General features: G+C 46.6%; 1 protein-coding gene across 1 annotated transcript; it reads left to right on the forward strand.

The window, feature by feature from the left end:
- Positions 1–1,694: 1,694 nt before the first annotated feature.
- PRRT3 (proline rich transmembrane protein 3) lies at positions 1,695–18,984 on the forward strand. The gene is given in 5 exon segments (XM_087954443.1): positions 1,695–2,121; positions 4,002–5,233; positions 5,235–5,280; positions 8,049–8,192; positions 15,366–18,984. Coding segments are annotated over 4 exon segments (3,294 nt in total). The 5' UTR covers positions 1,695–2,121; positions 4,002–4,063; the 3' UTR covers positions 17,300–18,984.
- The last annotated feature ends 3,569 nt before the right edge of the window (positions 18,985–22,553 follow it).

The following is a 22,553-nucleotide window of genomic DNA, read 5'->3' on the forward strand; positions in this document are numbered from 1 at the left end:
ACACTAAAAAAAGAATATAGTTATCTGTGAATAAAGGCGGTGAGGGGTGAATCTCTGACCTTCCCTCTTCCATCCGATTGGTGGCTTCAGAGGGGTTTCCTTCTGGTCTGCGATTTTCAGAGTTCAGCCACAAGACAAGGAGAGAGTAAATTTGGAAGTAAGGAGAAACTTTCTGACAGTGAGAACAATCAACCCAATGGAACAGAAGTTGCCTTCGGAAGTTGTGGGAGCTTCATTGCTGGAAGCTTTCAAGAAGAGACTGGACTGCCATCTGTCAGAAATGGTGAGGGGGGTTGGACTACATGACCTACAAGGTCCCTTCCTACTGTTAATCTGTTAAATGAAAGTTTAAAACCACAAGGCTTTTGATGTGCGCAAAGTAGCTTCTGATTGCCTGGGGAAAAGGAGAAAGAGGAGGAGGAGAAGGAAGAAGAGGAGAAGGAAGAAGAGGAGGAAGAGGAAGAAGAAGGGGAAGGGGAGGGGCAGGGGCAGGAGGAGGAGAAGAAGGAGGAGGAGGAGGGGAGGGGAGAGAGGGGGAGGGGAGCAGGGGAGGAGGAGGAGAAGAAGGAGGAGGAGGAGGAGGGGGAGGAGAAGAAGAAGGAGGAGGAGGGGAGGGGATAGAGAGGGGGAGTGGGGGAGGGGAGGGGAGAGGGAGGGGGAGAAGAAGGAGGAGGGGAGGTGGAGGGGAGAGAGAGGGGAGGGGGGGGGGAGAGGGAGGGGAGAAGAAGGAGGAGGAGGAGGGGAGGGGAGAGAGGGGAGGAGGGGAGGGGGAGGGGAGGAGAAGAAGAAGGAGGGGAGGAGAGAGAGGGGAGAGGGGGAAGGGGAAATGAAAAAGGTGGGGGAAGGGGGAGGGAAGAGGGGAGAGGGGAGGGGGAGAGGGGGAGGGGAGGGAGGAGAGGAAAAGGGAGGGGAGAGGGAGGGGGAGGAGAGAGAGGGCGGAGGGAGAGGGGGGAGGAGAAAAGAAGAAGAGCGAATAACTCTCGCTTGAAAACTTAACCCGCCGTTTTCCGTTCCCACGATCTCAGCTGCAGGTGCGGCGAGGATTAGCGGGCCGCACGGAGCCACGTGGACACTGCGGCGTCCCGCTCCGCCAGCCCGCCCCCCGATTCCGCGAGCCGAGGAGGGGAGAGAAGGAGAGAGCGGGCGCGCCAGCCCCGTAAGCCGAGCTCTTGCCGGCCGCCTGCTATCCCTCATTCCCCATCCCCTTCGCCAGCTTTTGGCTTTGCACGCGATCGTGCGGACGAAGCGGCGGAGCCCACTCGGGGGCCCTCCCGAAAGCGTCTCCGAGCGGGCCCTCCATCCTTGGAGCCTTTTCGGCCCCGAGTGCGAATGCGGCACGGAAAGGGCGGCGGGGAGGGGAAGCGTGGGCGGACGGATCCGAGGCTGCAAAGGTGTCAGGGTAGCCCGGCTGGACCTGCTGCCCACCCCACCCTCCTGCCGGCTGTTGCGTGCTCGGCTGCTCTCGGCGCCGCTGCGGGCGGAGGAGGGCTCGGCCATCGCCTCCCCTCAGCTTTGCCCCCATCGGGAGGCCCGCCGCGGAAGGACTGGGCCCTCAAGGACGCGCGGCGTTGCGCAGGGTTACCGGGGCAGGGGCAAGGCCAGGAGGAGCCCCTCTTCGAGGGGCCGCAGTGCTTACCCCCGCCGCCTGGACCCATCCCGAGGCGAGGGCGGGTGCCAGCCTCCCCCACCCGCCTGCACCGGGCTCTGGGATAGACGCGACGTGCCCTGCTTAAGGAATGAATGAAAGGAAGGAATGAGCCTTCCCCGGCCGGGACGCCTGGCCCGCCCTGTCGGTTGCCGGCCTTGGAGGCGGAGACACCCGGCTCTGGCTAAGCTTGGCTGCGCCCAGGCAGGCAGGCAGGCAGGAGGTCCCGGGCTGCCCGCTTCTTCCCTCCGGAGCCGCTGATCGCTCGTCTCGTCGTGGCTGAGCCGACTTTCCTTGCCCGCCACCGCCGTCGCCGCCACCGAAAGCCGGGCAGAAGCTTAATTTAAGCAGCGGGTTTGACTCCTGCGGCTCTGAACCGGCTGCGTTTGTTTCCTTTCCTCCCCTGGGAAGATCAGCCTCGGGCTGGCCCACATTGACGGAGACTGAGGTGGAGGTCTGCGTGAAGAAGATCTCAGGTGGGTTTTTAACTTAAGCGGCCGGGAAGATAGATGCCTTCTTGGGCAGGGAGGAATGAGGTGCCCTTGAATTTGCTGCCCAGGCTGGACCCTTGCGGGGTTAGGGTTGTGTGAAGCTTGGAGAGGGTGAAAGGGCTGTTTTGCAAATAAAAATAATAATAATAAAAAAGAGCGGCTGCTTTGCCCCTTGCAAACATGACTCGGTGAAGATAAGGTATGAATAACAAGTGGGTGAATTGAGACACCCCCCCCCCCAAAAAAGATGAATTTTATTTTAATCAAGGTGACATTCTCAACCATTCGCTGAAATTAGCTGTTATTATGCCCGTTTTACATATTTTAACTGTAAGCCAATTGGAATCCATGGAAGTCAAGACTTTTGCATAAATAAGTACATTTGTGGGACGCAGGTTAAGAAACAGTAAATTATGCAGTTTTACGAGTCCACTGGGTGAGCGGTTGGGTCCAAGTTCAAAGTGAGGCTTTAATCCTGATTTGGATCCTACTGACCTTCTTGCGTAAGGATGGGTTGTGCCAACGTAAAGCCATCCCAGAAACGGTGGCTGCCATGGAGAGAGAAGATAACTTTTCCCAAGACGGGCTTGGCAAGAACCCCCAAATCATGCAGCTCTTTATAGTTGCAAAGGGGTTAAGCGTTTGCAGGATTTCAGGCACCAATCGGGGATGCAGGACTCGGCTAGCTTGGTCTGAGCATCCCCATCCTCAGGCTGGGTTGAGATGGGATACTGACAGTCAAGGTGAACTTGTGAGTGGGATGGAAAACTGAGGCCCTGCATGACTTAGGGGCCCAGATATGCAGGAGGAGGAGATTGTTGGGAAACGAGATGTCTGGTTGCCTTGTAGGATGGTCTGACTTCTCTGAAATACCTCTTAGGTTTACAGTCTTCCTTGCTGATTTAGGTCTTGGGGTTTTAGCAGTTCAATGGTTAAATAGCCTTAGCAGGGAAGGGAAAAAACCCTCAGAAGCTTTTGTGAGCTCTCTTCAGCTGGAGTGAAGAAAATACTAGCTAACATGCATCAGGCAGTTTCCTTATGTAACCGTGTGGTTTCACTGCTGCAGACAAAGGGCAGTGAAAAGAAGGCGTTTTTTTGGGATGCCGGCACAGAACAGAGAGAGACTCTCGAGGCTGTGAAAGTTGATTTTTTTCTTCCTGCTCAGGATGATGCCACCCAAATTTTCCACGTTGCTTATTAGAGGCTCAGGGTCTTGCTGCAGCTGCTCTGTCAAAAGCCTTGGGTTTGGGGTTGTTGAGATGGGCCACTTCCATGTGTGGGCCCCCAACTAATGCTTGGCACAAAGAAGAGGGTGGAATGAAATGCTCTCAGCCATATGAGGGAGGAATGGTGTATGCCCATGACTTCTTTTTCATGTTTACATCATGTGCCTCATGGATGAGTGCACATGGTGCAGCCATGAACTATTGTACACTCACCCTTCCTTGCACTTTCCTTCCTTCCTTCCTTCCTTCCTTCCTTCCTTCCTTCCTTCCTTCCTTCCTTCCTTCCTTCCTTCCTTCCTTCCTCCCTCCCTCCCTCCCTTCCTTCCTTCCTTCCTTCCTTCCTTCCTTCCTCCTCCCCCTTCCTTCCTTCCTTCCTTCCTTCCTTCCTTCCTTCCTTCCTTCCTTCCTTCCTTCCTTCCTTCCTTCCTTCCTTCCTTCCTTCCTTCCTTCCTTCCTTCCTTCCTTCCTTCCTTCCTTCGCATCCAGCTCCCATCTTTTGTGTACCCTTCCCAGCAAACTGGCTGCTGTAATCTTGGTCATTGGACTGTTATTTCCTTTGCCTAATATTTTCCCATTTCCTGGCTTCAGATGGGCCTCTTACGCCTTCATTCCCACAGTCACAAATGTCCCTATCCACAGGATGAAGCAGGAGCAGCCGTGACCACGCTGGAGATTGAGGGACCTGCTGTCTGTCATCAAGGATGGCTGCCTTGGGGTTGTTCCTTGTCTGGAGCCTGCTCTTTCCTGCCTTACTCCTGGCATTGCACCTCCCGACTCCAGAGAACTCTACCTGGCACTTGCCTCTGAATTCTGTCCCTAAGTCCCCTCAGTTGGAAGTCCCCTCCAAAGACCCTCCTCGAAGGGCCCTGCCAGTCCTTCCCCGCTCCGATGCTTCTGCCCATGAGTTCTCTAGTGGAGACGGGGAATTGAAGAATGAGAACAGCCAAGGTGCCAGTCCAGTGGGCCACCCTAGAGCTACAAAATCCAAGAGGAAGTTCAAGCTCCTTGCAAAGGGGGCACCAGCTGGCTCTTCTGGTGGAAGTTTAGCTCCCCACTTGACTGAGGAGAGTCTCATTCTGCCAACCAAAGGCTTTTTCAATGTTCAGGGAGAGGTTGAGGGTACTCAAGGTTGGGAACGAAGTCCAAAACAGAGGAAGAAAAAGCTGCCTCATCCTTCTTCTAGCATATCAAAGAGAAACATGTCCACCTCTGTGGCGGCCCCTCTTCCCACTTCACCCAGACTAGAGGCCTCAGAATTACTTGTCTCCCAGGAGGGATCCTTGCCCAATCTCCACCAAGCAGGGTTCAAACACGGCCTCCCAGCAACTACCTTAAGCCCCAGGCCCACTGTGTCCACCATTCCTTTGGCAACATTCCCTGTTAACAGGTCTCTTGTCAAATGGGAGGTAGTGGAAGATGCCGAACCTGAGGTTGGTGCTTCAAGGGGATGGTTGGAAAACAGTGTGCCGGAGCAGGAACTGCTGGGCCGGAATCTAACCACAGTAAAATATTTGGCTTCATACAAGAGCAGACAGGTCTACAGTGGCCTCCTTGGCCAGGAAGAGCTTTCTACATCTCCTCTCAGGCCTGTGGTTCAGGCAGCTGGAGATGCTCAGAATCTCCCTGGGCAAGACGGGGCCATACCACCCGTGACTTCCCCCTCTCAGGAAGGCATAGTTACCCCACTGATGGGGAAGGGCCTTAGGCAAAGTCCAGCAAGCTCCAATCTGCCTATTTCAGATGACCACTTCCCTGTCCCTTTCACCCCTTCGCTGTCAGGGGTGACCGCCCGAGAACCAAATCCTCATATAAGAAGCACTCATTGGAATCTGATCATTGATACCACCCAGAAGCCAGGACTTTGGGACACGGGCGGGAATGGAAACCACCACCTTTCAAGGCAGCTCTGCTACCTCAGGTAGGTTTAGATTTGCCACTGGTTGGTTTGTTTTTGCTGTACTTAAAGGGATCTTCTGCCCATTGAAAGCTCTCGCCCAGTCCCACACACCTGCCCTGGGAATAGGAGGAGGATGGAGCAGGAGGGGGCAGGAAGGTGGCAACAACTCTAAATAGATAGATAGATAGATAGATAGATAGATAGATAGATAGATAGATAGATAGATAGATAGATAGAAAGAAAGAGAAAGAAAGAAAGAAAGAAAGAAAGAAAGAAAGAAAGAAAGAAAGAAAGAAAGAAAGAAAGAAAGAAAGAAAGAAAGAATACTTCATTGGTCAAGTGTGATTGGACACACAAGGAATTGGTCTTGGTGTAAATACTCTCAGTATACATAAAAGAAAAGGTACATTCATTAAGAATTAAGAATCATCACGTACAACACTTAATGATAGTCATAGGGTACAATCAACAATCTCTAAGAGAAGAGACACCAAATGCCGTGGGGAGCAGGGAGCTGGCCCGACGATAGGGAAGCAAAAAAAAAGTTGGGAGTTCAGGAGAAAACCTGGTTAAGGACGCTTCGGAGGGCACAAATTAAAGAGGAGAATCATGATACAAGTAGTCCTCAACTTACAGCCATTATTTTAGCAAGTGTTCAAAGTTACATTGGCAGTGATCCTCACACAAGCATCCCATTGGTCCTGTGATCAAAATTCAGCCGCTTGGCAACTAGCATGCAATTTACCATGGTGGCAGCATCCCGGGGATCACATGATTGTCATTTGCAACTAACTCCCAACTAACTTCTGACAAGTGAAGTCAATGGGGGAAGCTGGATTTGCTTAATTGTTCTGTGATTCATGTAACAATTGCAGCGATTTGCTTAACAACCCTGGGGGAAAAAAAATAAGAATATTGGGCACAATTCACTTAGCAACTGCCTTGCTTAGCCATGGAAATTTGGATCCCAGTTGTGGTTTGTAAATCGAGGACTACCTGTAAGATAAATGCATCTTTCACTTCCAAGAATAGCATCCCAGCAACCAGATTATAAACAATCAAAATTGGCAGGGAAAGGATTAACCAACTTAGAAGACGCTGTCAGGAGCCTGGATGCACTAACAAACTGTATTAAAATGTAGAAGCTGAGCTCAGCTCACGAATGCTTATGCCTTTTAATTAAATTTGCTTATGTCAGAAAAGGTGCTATCAGAGTCGTTCTTACCTACAAGGTAAATGCCTCTCTATAAGCTTCTTTACTGGTTACAGGATGCTAGAGATAATTATTAGTTTTATAAAATAAACATTCTGGACCTTGTTAGCCCAGAGTACTGAATACCATTCCACTTCACTATCTGTTTGAATCCTCCTCTTCTTTCAATAAGCCGCTCTTTCCTCCTTGGTGATGTTTGGGCATTTCCAGAAACACGATCATCCTTATCGTGATCATAAGTAACAATCTCCAATAACAACACAACCAGATGGGGAGCCTAAAAACAAAATGCCAGCCTGATTCCCACACCCACCCACCAGTTTTTCATAAGAGGAACAGTTAACTAAGGAACCCCCTTCAGAGGCCAGAAAAAAAAAAAAAGGCTGGAAAAATACATTCAGCAGTAGCCAGAGATGAAATTCGGAAAATAAAATGGAGCTCAGAGAAGTGAGGAGGGTCCGGCTGGTTGTTTAACATCCAAACAAGACCCACGTTTTGTTGTTGTTGAAGATCACATCGATTTCAAGTGTCATTCTTTGTTACTTGGTTTGGTACGAGAACATCACTGGTGTGATGGTTGTGAATATTTAATGCATCTGGAAGGGAGGGGTGTGTACACTGAAGTTGCATTCAACTTGACCCAGCATATAATATGTGTACAGCTGGCAGGCTGGCATGATTAAGTGACTCCTTTCATTAGAATGCCAACATATTTGGTTGCGATGAAAGAAACATGGGATGGGCCGGCAAGATGGGAATAATAGGAAGAGCTGGTAGGAATATTTCAAGGGTGGGGTGTTTTTTTGGAGCTGATGATGGATTTAGAGGAGGGGGAGGTGATCTGTAAACCTGCATAAGGTAGCTTCATGTGATGATTAACCTGATCATGGGTTGTATTTGTTATTACAAAGCAGTTAGTTGATCTGGAGAAACCCTAAGTAGGATAAGCTGGTTTGTACTAGGCTGGGAAGTTTTTTAAAAAAACCAACTCCTGCCTTTGGTGCGATGTTTCAAAGAGCTGCTAGAAGAATCTCATTCATCCTCATCCTCTGTTCGGAATGGGCTTCCTTGAGAACAGAACTTCTGAAAGGAACTAGGGCAGAAGGAGGAGGTCAAAGGGGGAGATATCTCTTTTGGAGCAGAAGCAGATGGAGAGTCTAAAGCAGAGGTCTCCAACCTTGGCAACTTTAAGACTTGTGGACTTCAACTCCCAGAATTCTCCAGCCAGCTATGCTGGCTGGAGAATTCTGGGAGCTGAAGTCCACAAGTCTTAAAGTTGCCAAGGTTGGAGACCTCTGGTCTAAAGGACAGCCCTATCATTAGATGTCCCAAGTCTCAGGTTTGAGGTGCAATGCCAAGGAAGCCAATTATTTAATAATTTAAAGTCAGGAGGGATGGGAAAAGATACCAGCAAGCTTTTCCATCATGGGAGGTCAAACTAACTTGGGGGAGATTTTTTGAACTTTGGCTCCTTTTGCTGTTCTACCTCTGCTAAGACAACATGTAGGCCAACCTTTGAGACTGTCCGTTTTTGGTTCCACTCAAGGCCTTTTCCTTTTTTTTTTTTTTTTTCCAGGGACTGGAGAAATGCCTGATATTGCAGAGCCCCAACGAGTCAGGGGAGCTGTGAACCCCAAAGTCTCTCTCACATATTTTGGCTCCTCTACCCCTGGACAGAGCCCTTCAAAATTGCAGGACGATGCAGGAATCAAGCATTCAGGTGAGTAAGAACACCATGCGATTTTCTAACATGGAGAGAACCTGGCTAGATCAGACCAAAGTCTGCCTAGGTCAGCATCTTGTTTCCCCACAATGACCAAGTTCATACACAGTGTGTGTAAGGGAGTGTGTGTGTGTATGTGTGTGACTAGAATCTCCTTGTTCAGACTCAGTCCCACGGAATTAGAGATCAGCTGAAACACGCAGTTGCATGGAATATCTGTTAACAGCCACGGTTCATTTTAAGATGTGGGACTGCCATGGTTGAATACCAGAGTAGGCCTTGAGAACTGGGTTCAGCTCTGCATCCAGTTGTGATTTTCACTTGGGGGTCTTTGTCACTCATTATTTCTTAATCCAGTGTATTTAAAAAGCCTGTTGAATGAGTGAAAAGAACGAACCTTATATCAATCAGAACAGAGCTGGAAGGGGACCATTTCAGACAAGCGACTGCCCAGTCTCTTCTTAACACCCCCCCCCCCCCGTGATGAAGCACCCACCACTTCTGAAGGCAGGCTTTTCCAGTGGTTAATTGTTCTGCTTCTCCTTAATTCCAGGTTGCTTCTCTCATTGATTAATTTCCATTGTTTTTTGTCTTTCCCTCTGGTGCTTTGGAAAATAGGTTGACCCCCCCCTCCTCTTTGTGGCAACCTGTCAGATACTGGAATACTGCTATCATGTCCTCCCTAGTCCTTCTTTTTCCTAGACTAGCCAAACCCAAATCCTGCAACTGTTCTTCATTATGTTTTTGTCCCAAGGCCTTGAAGCATCCTAGTTGCTCTTTTTCCAAAGTCTCAACATCTTTTTTTATAACGTGGGGGATCAAAACCGGATGCAGTATTCCAGGTTTGGCCTTATTAAGGTTTTATAACTAGAATTATTGACATTATTATACAATATATAATATACTAGAGGAGATAAAAAAATAGTAAGAGCTGATCTTTTAAATATATTTATGTATATTTGTGTATTAAATACAAATTCCAGATTGGGTACCCGTCTTAGTTTTTTTCTTGGAAGTACAGTATATGAGGCAAACCATACCAAGATTCATTCTCAAGTATTTCTTTCCTTCTCTGTGCTCTTTGGAAATTGCATCCATGGTCTTCTGTCACTCTTAAATTTTGGATTAGAAATGAAGAGCAATGTCATGGCTTTCTGTATGCTGAAAGGTGCCATTTACCCTGTCAATGCCTTATAAATAATCCATTTTAATAATAGAGTGGGAATGCTATTGAAGGAGCTGAATCGCATTATCACTGGAGCTGAGTTCCAAAGCAATTGTTAAGCTTGCTGTGGTGGGAATTTGCTGAACTGGCTGATATTTTGATGTTGACGGTGATGAATGCTGCATGAGTTATTCTGCCTCTGCAAAAACAGGAGGAGAGGTTTTGAGTTGGAGAGATACTGTTGTGCATCAGAATGGCTACAGGCCTCAGATGAATGCTTCCATTGCCCCTCAGTGAGATGCTCCGATTTCTCAGTGGATGGTTGAATTCATATCCCACTGCTGAGGGAGTTCAGTAAACCAGGATTTGATTTGGAGTGACTTTGTATGCAGAGCATCTGGTATATTGTTGCTGGCAGGGCTTGATTCCAGACAGGAGCATCAAAGCAACCCTCACTTCTGGGCTGTTTTCTGGTCGCCCCATGAAGCTAAAACTGGGGAGGAATCAGAGTGGGCTTTAGAATTTGCATTAGGTACCACATTTATTCTGCAATAAATCAAATTCGTACGATTTGGGTGGTATATGAAATTAGAGCTGATCCCTGATATCTCTGTTTAAAAAGGTATCTGATAGGAGATAATATATTGTTTAATAAATAAATGCGTTGCCATGCTGCCGGGGGGAGGAATTTTTTATTTTTATTTATTTGGGTTTGTCAATTGCTTACAAGATAATAGGTATAAGTACATACATAGTTATGAATACATGAAATCGGTACATATAAGAAAAATAAAAGAAACAATAGGACAGGGACTGTAGGCACGTTGGTGCGCTTGTAATGTTTTAAATCACCTAGAGTCCCCTCTGTGATTTATATAGGCAACTGTACCAATTTGTTTAACAAATGTAAATAAATGAATACTTTTACTATCAAGAGCTATGAGAGTTAGAGAGGAAAATACTAATCTAGGTAACCTAGTATTACATCCACATCCACAGCTCCTCTCCATAATCCATTGTGTATCCAAAGTCTGCCTCCTAGACACTACAAAGCTGATTCAGGAACTTCTTTGGCATCTCATGAGATACTGTTTTTATGTGCATTGTATGAGAGGATCCTTGCAATGAACCAGTTCCTCCATTGCTGATTCAGGTCCGATTATTCAAAACTAAGTTGTGAATTCAATTATTTGCAACCAAGCTGTTATACAACTGGGAGTGCGATTACCATCTTGTTTTCTTGGAATTATTTATTAATAATTTTTAATAAAATTAATTAAATTATTCTTTTCCTCTTACCAATAATAAAGGCTTGGAGGATAACCTTTTCTCGTGGCTTGAGCTGAGAAAGCCTCAATCCTGAAGAGATGAGATATAGAACAACCATATTTCAAAAGAAACTATAGAGCAGAATTAATAATGAAAGAGGTAATGTAGATTTAGAACAAGCTTTTTAAATAGGTATTTAAATATGTATTTTAAAAATAGAAATCACAAGAAAATCGAGAAAACGCCTAAATGCACTAAAAACAATCCATACAATTAAATGAAACTCTGTGAAAATGGGAAATAAAACCCACAGGAAAGAAAAGAGATTTCAAAAATCCAAATTTGGCTAAAGAAAAGAAAAAGGAAAAAAAAGACTTTATATATTCAACATATCAATACTCATTTACTCATTAATACCATACAATGCTATAATATAAATAATTAAAAATTATTATTATAAAATAACAAAAAAAAATCTCTGCTACAGTAGTATATATTCCATTTTTGATTAATAGAAAATATTGTCTTTTCTATAACAGATAAGTCACACATTTCCCAAAACCATTCTTTAATATCTGGAATAATATGAGTTTTCCAATTTCTCGGTGTAATTTTTTAGCTAACTCTGTAGCCTCAATGCTTGATACAGCCGTAATTTCTGTAAACAGATTCCAAAGCTTTGGTATATTAGTCAGCAACACATTCACATATTTAACATTTAAGGATTTCCTCACAAATCTACTTACATGCACTAAAACACTATTCCAAAAAGTTGCCAGTTGATGACTCAACCATATTGTATGTGTCGGTTGAATCTTCCAATGTTTGCACCTCCAACAAAATCTAGAACAGTCTTAAGCTTCCTAGTGCCTTCCAAATGTGCTTTGGTTTCAATTACCACCAGCCAGCCTGAGAACTGAAGTCAGATATGCCTGGGAGACACAAACTTGCAAGTCTGATCATATTAATGTTTGTATTCTACCTATATTACACCATGAAATTCAAAAGTGTTGATTCATTCATCCATCCATTCATTCATTCATTCATTCATTTATTCAGTATGGCTTCTGTATTGTTCAACGTAACAGAAGCTTTGAGAAGCTTACATCCAGCAATCCAAAGATTAAATCAATAACCACAATATGTGATTATAAACATCCACTAACTATCATATCCAATGAGCCCTTGTTGGCCTCACTTCCTTTCTGAGATTCCATCTGTTCAAACATTCTGGTAGACCCATAGAGAAGGGGTGGATTGTAACACAAGAGAGCAATCGGTAACACAGAGGGGAGATGATTACTGAGAAAGGTTGACATGGGGTCTCCCTCATTGGAATCCTCTTAGTAAAGGAAAATTTTAACAGGCTTTCTCTCCTAATCTGGGTGGGCAGATTCAAATTGGAGAAGATAATCTTGAAGATACCTTATATTCCCCCACGTTCATGGAAAACCCAAGATACTTATTGCCTCCTACTTTAGGGCCAGAGCCAGTTTGGTCTAGTGGTTAGGGCGTCAGACTAGAAACTAGGACACCATGAGTTCCAATCCTGTCTTGGGCAAGGTGGGTGATCTTGGTTAATTATTTTCTCTAGCAAATCACTTCTGGAAAATCTTGCCAAGAGAACTGCAGGGACTTGTCCAGGCAGTCTGCAAGAATTGGGCACGACTTAACAGGAGAAAAAGAGAATTAGGCTCAAAGAGATTGAATAAGCTCCCCCCTCCCTCCACCCCCCCCCCCCCAAAAATAAGGTGTAATTGTTAAGGCTGGTAGGAAATCTGAGTTCCAGAGAAGAGTGGAAAACAAGAATGGATTGCTAGAAGTTGAGGGGAAAAGCTGGCTTTGGCATTTCGATTTGAGAAAACCTGTGTTTTATAACTACATTCAGAAATTTTTATAAACCTTATACCCTTGCAATGTATTTACTTGATGTAGTTCCCTACCACACACCTCATTTCAAGGTATTAATGAGTAAACCAGTGACTATCAATATGTTGAATAGCAATAGCACTTAGACTTATATACCTCTTCACGGTGCTTTACAGCCCTCTCTAAGCGATTAACAGAATCAGCCTATTGCCCCCAGCAGTCAGGGGCCTCATTTTACCCATCTTGGAAGGATGGAAGGCCTTGAGCCTGGTGACATTTGAAGTGCCAAATTGCAGGTAGCCGGCAGGCAGCAGAAGTAGCTTGCAGTACTGCACTCTAACTACTTGCGCCACCATAGCTCATTGTATAAAGTCTTTTCTTTTTCTTTTCTTTAGAAAGTTTGGATTTAAAAAAAAAAATCTCTTTTCTTTCCTGTGGGCTTTTTTCTCCATTTTCACAGTTTTATTTAATTGTATGGATTGTTTTGAATGCATTTAGGCACTAAGTGTTTTCTCAATTTTCTTGCGATTTCTATTATGAAAAGTTAAACCTAAATACATATTTAAAAAGCTTGTTCTGAATCGACACTACCACTTTCATTATTAATTAATAAATATTAAGTTAATTAATTAATAATATTAATTAATAGATACAATATACAACAGATCTATAGGTGTGTGTGTTATCAATAAAACAGAAACCAAAACGATGACTAGCAGAGTCACTCAAATAGAAATAAAATTAAAACAGTTAAATTAAAACAGTTAGATTATAATAGCATGATTTACTGTGGTGCAAAATAGCCAATCACACTTTAGGCCCTAGTATGATGTGCAAATCCATCCTCTCTGGTTATGTGGTCCAGTGAACTTTATGAGCTGAGGAATTTGGACTAATTAACTTGTGTAGTTTAATTAATGAGCTTGGATAAATATCTCCTATGAACCGAGCCAATCTGCCTATAAACCCTAACTGCTTAAAAAAATTGCCAAAGGTAATGCTGAGGGGATCTGTAGGGAGCATGCATAAGCGCACCAACGTGCCTACCGTCCCTGTCCTATTGTTTCTTTTATTTTTCTTATATGTATCAATTTCATGTATTCATAACTATGTTTATTCTTATACCTATTATCTTGTAAGCCAGGGATCCCCAACCTTTTCGGCGCCTGTGCCCGGTTCCGGCGTCAGCTGCAGCGCCAGCGGCCCGGTTCCGGCGTCAGCTGGGCGCCGCCATCTTTTTGAAAAATCACTTCCGGTGGCGTCACCGGAAGTGATTTTTCGATCAAATAAGCGGCGCCAGCTTCTGGTGAGCTTTTCGGGTAGAAATGGCTTTCTGCCGGAAAAGCTCACCAACGCTGGCGCCGCCATCTTTTTGACGAAAAATTGCTTTTTTGCAAAAAGATGGCGGCGCCAGCAACCAGCGACCCGGTAAGGCTTGTTCCGCACGGTGCCGGTCCGCGACCGGCGGTTGGGGACCCCTGTTGTAAGCGATTGACAAATCAAATAAAATAAAATAAAAATAAATATTCAAGGGGATGGAAGCCCTTTGAGAAAGTCCATCTAAGAAGCATCAACCACTACTTTATTGTTAAGTTAAACTCCAGGTTTTTAATTAATGGGGGTAATTGGGTCCAGCAAATCTGTCACTAAGAGGCACAGTTGTAAAGCGGGGTGTCACACGACTACACCAACTTGGCAGTTCCAGTTGAGGTTATTAAGTAGATCCCGGGTGGTCATTTAGCATGATATTCCACAATCCTCATATGTGACATCCTACCAGCTTCCCTATTGGTTCTGCTTGTCAAAAGCTGGACGCTAAGGTTGCCAAGGTCGATCACATGATCTGTGTCTGCCATAATTATGATCCAGTTGCCAGGTGCCTGAATCCCAATCATGCGACCATGGGAACATTGCAATGGCTGCAAATACAAGGACCAGCTCTAAATCTCCTTGTTCAGCACCGTTGTAGCTTTTTAATGGCCACTGAACAAATGGTATTAACCCAGGATTACCTGTAACAGAATCATCCGCAGTCTGAAATTATCTCTCTACTCCCTTACTTTTACTCTCCCGAAAACTAGGGAGGAGCCTTTGTGAGGCACTTTCTCCACCCCATCCGTCCTTCGGCCTCAGGTTTAGTTTATCTGACCGTTATCTAGGCCAGGGAGTCTCCAAATTTGGCAACTTTAAATAGGATTGGAGAAAGCCTGTAGAGATTCTCAGTCACCAATTTAAGATTGGTGGACTTCAACTCCCAGAATTCCCCAGCCAGCAAATTTGGAGACTTGTGATCTAGGCTGCGACTCTTCCTCCCTGTCTCCTCAAGTCATTCCCACATATCATTACAGAGGACACTCCTGCAAAGGCCCAGTTTTTAATATTCATAAATAGTTCTTGATAGTTCTTGAAGGCAGATCAATGAGCAGAAGGGGGATATTTTCAATTTAGCTCCAAATCTGTGCTTTACAAAAAAATCTATGAAATTTACTAAATTCTACATCACACCAAATTCTTCAACCATGTATTTTTTAATTAATTTATTTTTTTTGAAAGAAAAAATAAGGGAGGAGCAAGAAACATACAGACCTCTGAAACTGTTCCAGTAGTTGGGAGATATATTCTTCCCTGCCCTTCTGGCTTGGAGAGGTCCAGCAACTCTAATTTGTTGCATCCTATTATTAAATTTTTGGATAAAATCAAAGTATTTCATGATTATCATAGTACCATATTTTTGACTTGTATTGGACCTCTGTTTTGTTATTGTGAGCACAGGTCAGAATGACAAGGAATCAGGAAATTGTGCTGTATACTGCAAGCCCGGTGCTTCCTAAATCTTGATCATCCTTTCGCTTCTTTCTGATTTTCAGATCCAGCTTGGAAGCAGCCATCTGGACAAAGTAGCACAGTGGCCTCCACTACATCTGCTCGTGTTCCAGCTACCTCTCGCCGTGGGCTAATCCAAGTCACCACGCAAAGAGTTGTGCAGCATCCTCAGTTGCCTAAGCCAGATCCAAGCCTGCCTGCCATGCCCCCTGCTTCCAGTCCACCTTGCCCCCGTCTTGGAAGCACCTGCCACCAGCTCTTGCCCAACAAGACCTTTCTGCGCTGGGGGGAACTTGAGCAGACACTGAGTTTTGCCTGGGCACTGCATGTCTACGGCGCTGGAGTGCTTTTTCTGCTGCTAAGCCTGTTGAGCTTGGCGTGTCTGGGGGTATCCCTTTCTTTGCACAGGTCACAGCTCCCCTATGTCCTGGCTGCCAGTGGTCTGCTCCTGGTGTTTGGGGTACTGCGAGCCACCTTCTTCCTGGCTGACCCCTACGGCTCTCTGGGCCGACTGCCTGCCCGTGCTATGCGACTGTTCTACACCGCACCTTTCCCTCTGCTGCTGAGCACCTTCACGGTACTTCTGCTCCGCCTGGTTCATCAGGCTCGGCTACAGGTCTTGCCCTCCAGATGGCAGAGCTTGGCATTTTGGGCTGCGCTGAGCTCCCTACACAGCATTGTTCTCTTGGGGGCTGACTTGTTGTCCCCTGCAATGCACTCAGCTGTGTCTGTGGGACTCCACACCCTTTCCTGTACAGCCGGTCTCTGCCTCCTGCCGGCCACTGTGTTTGTGTACTGGCTGCTGCGGCACAACCAGGGGATAGAGGGCACCCTGGAGCCAGGCATATGGCGGGAAGCCTGGGTGTTGTTGGCAAGCAGTGGGTTGGTACTGCCATGCTGCGTCCTGCAGTTCTATGGGGTACTGTGGCTCTCGGGGGCATTGGGACAGCTGGACGTTTTCACCTGGGGCTGGTGGTTTGTGCAGTTCTGGTTCCGGATTGGCGAACTGGCACTCTCCTTTATCCTGGTCTCGCTGGCTTGGCAGGCACTTTGCCGGCACCACGATACCACCGAGCATTCTTGCTGGGCCAAGCTCCTGAGCTACTTCTGTGCCTACCGCAAGGCTGAGGTGCCAGAGTACCCCAACAATTGCTATGACTGGCCTGGCGGAGTCCTGGAGAAGATACCCAGTCACAACCTCAATAATAACTTGATCCGGAACTCCCCCGCCGGTGGGCTACTCTGGGGTCTCAAGGACAGCAATGACCTGCGAGCAGGACCCGGCCAGGGCGCTAGCCCCTCTCTGAGGCGTGCAGGCTACAGCCCCAAGTGCCCCAATGTGGCTGTGGCAGCAGCGATGGGCCGCTCTTACACCAGCATCTGTTTCGAGAGGGAGTCAGTCCTCTCGTTGGCTGACCTGGAGTTCCGCCCACCCTCGCCCATCAACCTGAGCCGCAGCATTGATGAAGCGCTCTTCCGCGAGCACTTGGTGCGCGATTCGATCTTCCTGCACTCTAGCCTGCGCTTCCCGGCGCGCCAGGACTCCTGTGCCTCGCTGCGTGGCGACTGCTCCACACTGTCCCATGCAGCCCAGCCCCTGCTGGCCCAGCCCCGTCGGAGCAGCGACCCCGATTGCCTTTACAGCTTAGCGCGGACCAGCTCAGTGGGAGATCTGATTGGCCGAGGCCTGGCTAGCGAGCCCGCCACGGACACGTCCCTGGGCAGCTTCTCGCGCACCTCCTTCTCCCGGGCGTCCCTGAAAATCAGCTGGAACCCCTGGCGCCATGGGGTGTCCTCTCCCGAAAGCCTGCCCTCAGAGGAGCTGCCCAGCCAACAGCACCAGGCGCAGGCAGAGGATCTCCCTCCGGCACCATACAGCAGCGCTCCAAACTCCGAACATGAGGCCCGCAAGAGCTTTCTGGCCCTCAGCAAACAAGTGGATTCCCGCAGCCTCTCAAGTGACACTATTGAATTGTAAGATGGGACGGGGATGGTGGAGGTGGGGGCTAAAAACCTGTCCGTTATTGGGGAATGAAAAGCCTGCTGGGAGGCTAGAGAGTGGGGCGCTCAGAGCAATCCCACTCCCCTTTTTAAAAGCTGCAGGGCTTTCTGCAGCCACGACCATTTGTGAAATGAACCCGCAGAGGGCAGTGCCAAGCCTCCCTTGTAGTGCCTGCCACTGTAATCATGAGTTAAAGCACACCCTATGCTTGCCAGCCTCCCAGTTTTAAGGGCTGTACTGTAGCAACAGGCAGTTCCCCGGAAACCTTGTAGCATGAATGCCGAAGGAAGACATAGTTTGTTTCTGGCATTGAGGCCCGAGAAAGATGCTCTTGGAGAGAAGGCAGAGTGGGGCAAGGAGATTGGGGGGGCTAGGGAAGCTTTGCATGCTGAACACCCCCTACCCCCCGTTGCATAAACCAGCGATTCTCAACCTCATCAACTTTAAGGTACAGGTAATCCTTGACTTACAACAGTCCATTCAGTGACCAAAGTTACAGCAGCACTGAAAAAAAGAGAGTTATGACTATTTTTCACACCACCGTTACAGTACCCCCACAGCCATGCGATAAAAATTTGGGCGGTTGGCCACTGGTTCGTACTTAGGACGGTTGCAGTATCTCTGGATCACGTGATTTCTCCCTTTTGCAACCTTCTGAAAAGCCAAGTCAATGGGGAAGCCAGATTCACTTAACGACCATGTTCCTAACTTAACCCCTGCGGCGATTCATTTAAACCCCCCGAGGCAAGAAAGGTCGTAAAAATGGGGGCAAAACTCACTGAGCAAATGTCTTGCTAAACGAACAGCCATTTTGGGCTCGATTGTGGTTGTAAGTCAAGGATGACCTGGGTTGGCATGCTAGCTGGAGAATTTTTGGGAGTTGGGAGTCCATGTGTAGAAGATGGTGATAGCACAGTTAGCAAGGCCCGGAGGGAATTTAACCCAAGTCCTCATGGTGCCCATGATGAGGTGATAATCCTGAGCTCATTTAGCAACGGTCAAATAAGATGTCTTCCGGTGGAGCTCTATAACATGCCGTTTGTCTTGTGAATCATAGAACTTGCTGAGGTTTCTGGTTCAGCATCTGTAGCTCAAAGGCCGGGGATGAATTCCCGCTGCTTCACCTTTTTGTTTAGAAAGGTAAAGTCTCACGATGGGGACAGAAAACGTGAACTGCAGATAATCTCTCCTTGGCTACTCAAAATAGGTGCAACCTTTCCCCATTCAGATGCACAGATAACAGATACGAATGTCTAGATGCATTTTCAGATACTACTGAAACGATCTTTTGATCTTGATCTTTTAAAAAAAAAAAAGTTTTCAGAGTCTCTTCAGGCAGACTATACTGTCCGTGCATCTTTTAATCGGTCCACGGATAGTCCTCAATTTACAACCATGTATTTAGTGGCTGTTTGAAACTACAATGGCACTGGAAAAAGTGACCCAGGACCAGGGGTGGGATTCTACCGGTTCGGCCCGGTTCTATAGAACCGGTAGCTCCGAAGAGCAGCTGACACCGAATCGGTTTGCTCCGAAGATCTTCTTTTCTTCGGTTTGGCCCACCTGCCCGCCTGGGCTCTAGGCTGTCCTTTATTCCCTGCTAAAGAAACCTTGGTTGCTTTGTGCGGCACAGCTGAGTGTCGCGCATCAACAGGAGAAGTTGATTTACAAGTATTGTGCAAAGCACGCGCTCACCGAACCGGTTGTTATGCTGGTAGGATCCCATGACCATTTTTTTTCACACTTAACGACTGTTGCAACATCCCCACAATCACGTAATCAAAATTCAGATGCTTGATGACTGGCATGCATTTATGACAGTTGCAGTGTCCCGGGTCATGGGGATCCCCTTTTGCGACCTTCCGACAAGCAGAAGCCAGATTCCCTTAATATACGTGTTAACAACTGCAGTGATTCACTTATCGCTTAACAACTGTGGCAAGAAAGGTCATAAAATGGGGCAAAACTCACTTAACAACTATTCTGCTTTGCCATGGAAAATTGTGGTCGTAAGTCGAGGGCTACCTGTATTCCACTATTTATTTTTTTGAATCCAAATCCAAAACTTGCCCGAAATTCAAACCATCTGGATCCTGGTGGGTTGGTGGTGGAGGAGAACAAGAGTTGTACGCTGGAGTGGAAACTGTAGAGATAATGGTTCTCAAAATAGCACAATTTGTATTTGCCCAGTATTATCTTATCGGTTGCTGCGGTGGCAGAAGAGAAGACGGTTCAAGCTGTCCAGATTTGAAGTTGAACCTGAAGCTGCTGAATGTTATTGTGGTCTATTTGTGCCAAAACAAAATAAAAAACTTTTGCTGGAGGACCGTATGTCTTGAAGTCTGCTTTTTATGTCCATTTTAAATAGGGGAGGCTTACCTCATCTCTAATGCAGTTAAATCATAGTAATTAATATATACAGTATATGCAGGTGCAGTGATTAGAATGCAGTTCTGCAGGCTATTTCTGCTGACTGCCAGCAGTTTGGCAGTCCGATCCTCACCAGTTCAAGGTTGACTCAGCCTTCCTCCTTCCGAGATTGGTAAAACGGACCCAGATTGTTAGGGACAATAGACTGGCTCTAAAACCGCTTACAGGGGGCTGTAAAGTACTGTGAAGTGGTATATAAGTCTAAGTGCTATTGCTATATTTGATCATCATTATTTAAGCCATTGTCTATCCACTGCAGGATGAAGGCCTCTTCCATATACTGTATTTCCAACCAATACGGTCCTGAGCTTTCTTTTGCCAATTGGGCACACAATACTTGCTGATGTCCTCCATCCATCTTGTTTTAGGCCTCTTTCGTGGATGCTTTTTATCAAGTGGGATCCATTCTATGACTGCCTGGGTCCACCTGCCATCAGTTCTTCTACCTACACACACACACACACAGAGACACTTCATTTAGTGACTGTTTGAAATTACAACAGCACTGAGAAAAGTGACTTATTTTCACCCTTATGATGTTGCAGCATCTCCTTGGTCACACGATCAAAATTTGGATGCTTGGCAATTTATGACAGTTGCCGTGTCCCGGGATCATGTGATCACCGTTGTAACCTTCTGATAAGCAAAGTCGATGTGAGGAAGCCAGATTCACACTTAACAATCGTGGTACTAACAACCATAGTGATTCCCTTAACAACGATGCAAGAAAGGTGGTAAAATGGAACAAAGCTCACTGAACTGTCTCATTTAGGAACGGAACTTTTGGGTTCGATTGTGGTAGTAAGTCAAGGACTACCTGTACCTAAAAACAGTTAAATGTAAATATGACCTGGGACGTAAGGCTGGAGTTTTACTTTTTCCTTGCTATCTGAAACAAATAATTGGAAGAGGAGGTATAAGGGTTTCCTGCCTAATCTGGGGGTTGGACTAGAAAATCTCCAAGATCCCTTCCGACTATTATTCTAGAGATGTTTATGGAGATTCTCAATCATCCAGGTCATGGTTGTCCCAAAGGTGCTTTGTTCAAGAGGCAACTGGGCTTTCTGGTTTTTCTTTGAAGACCTTTCGCTTCTCCTCCAAGAAGATTCTTCAGCTCTGACAGGATAGTGGGGAATGGAGAGATTATTCTAGAGCAGTGGTGGCAAACCCTTTTCGGCTCACTTGCCAATAATTGCGCACGCTTGTGTCAGGGGTGGGATTCAAATTTTTTAACAACCGATTCTGTGGGTGGTTTAGGTGGTGGGTGTGGCTTGGTGGTCATGTGACTGGGTGGGCGTGGCTTGGTCATGTTATTGGCTGGGTGTGGCCAACTCAATATCACTCACATTGAGGCACGCATCTCCTCGCCTGGTCTCTCATGACTGTGGGGATGCTGCAACAGTCGTAAGTGTGAAAAATGGTCATAAGTCACTTTTTTCAGTGCCATTGTAACTTTGAATGGTCACTCCACACAAGCAAAGTACCAGCAAAGGAGGGGAAAAAAACTCCAGAGAAGTTCCTGAGACAGGTAGTCTAGTCCTGCTGAGAATGTAATAAGGGTTAACAGAGAGGCAGTTTCTGTAAGCAACACCAGAATGTTTCCTTCCTGCCTTCCTTACAGGATTAGGCCAGTAATTTCTTCTAATGACCGGTTCTCTGAACTGCTTAGAATGTTAACAACCGGTTCTAGCGAATAGGTGCGAACTGGTAGAATCTCACCCCTGGCTTGTGTGCTCGCGCTCACATACCACCACCCAGAAGGCAATGCATGCTGCCCCCCAGCCCTGCGCATGCGCGTGTGATTCCCCTGCCATGTGCCATGCATCTGCGAATGCTTGTGTGTCTGCCCCGCATGCCCCCCTGCACATATGCGCCAGATACCCGACAATCAGCTGTCGGGCGGCACCAGCGCATACGCATGTGTAGTGGGACTCTTCCGGGCGAGCTCTCACTTGCCGGCAGAAGTGGCTCAGTGTGCCACTTCCGGCATGCATGCCATAGGTTCGCCACCATGGTTCTAGAGGTGTTTATCTTCCTTTCTGGCAAGAAGAATCCTATCTTGGAATCTGCTCAGCATTCCTGGAAAGGAAGAGCAGAAGATTTTTGCCAGTTCATCTTTTTAACAGATTAACAGAGTTGGAAGGGACCTTGTAAGGTCTTCTTCTTCCAGTCTTCTCTTCAACCCTCCTAAGTGTTCAAGGACAGCAAAGGTGGGGAAGGTCCAGGATTTGAATTCTGTTCCAATGAACGCTGCCAAAATTGCCCATTAAATTATTTCCATGAAAAGTCCATTGGTTCTTTCCTTCCTTTTAGAAAGACACCCCAACCACCAGCAGCACCTTATTGGCTGTGTCAGAAAGTCGAATCATGACAACTGGATTAATTTTTGTTAGCTCGAGATATCTCGCTGCTCATTCAAGCAGCTTCATCAGTCAGAGCGAGTCAGTTAGGCAGGGAGTCGTTGGAATGTACCAACTCCTGCCGCACCAACCTCGAGGGTTTCCTCCTCAAAATGTGTTGCAATTTGTCGATGAAGACTCTTAAAATCAGCCAGGCAAAGGTGTCAGAAGGTTGAATCACGGCAAACGCAGTAATTTTTGAGACGTCTTGGTGCTCATCCAAGAAGCTTCATCTCCATTTTGGGGAGGAAACCCCCGAGTATGGTGTGGCAAGAGTTGGTACATTCCAACGACTGTCTGCCTAACTGACTTGCTCTGGACTGATGAAGCTTCTTGGATGGCCACTGCATCCAGTTTTGGTCACCACATTATAAAAAAGATGTTGAGACTCTAGAAAAAGT

Source organism: Notechis scutatus, chromosome 2 (assembly GCF_049901735.1).
Source record: "Notechis scutatus isolate UNSWTSFEM ecotype Mainland chromosome 2, rNotScu1.2, whole genome shotgun sequence".
In the NCBI taxonomy this organism is placed as follows: domain Eukaryota; kingdom Metazoa; phylum Chordata; class Lepidosauria; order Squamata; family Elapidae; genus Notechis; species Notechis scutatus.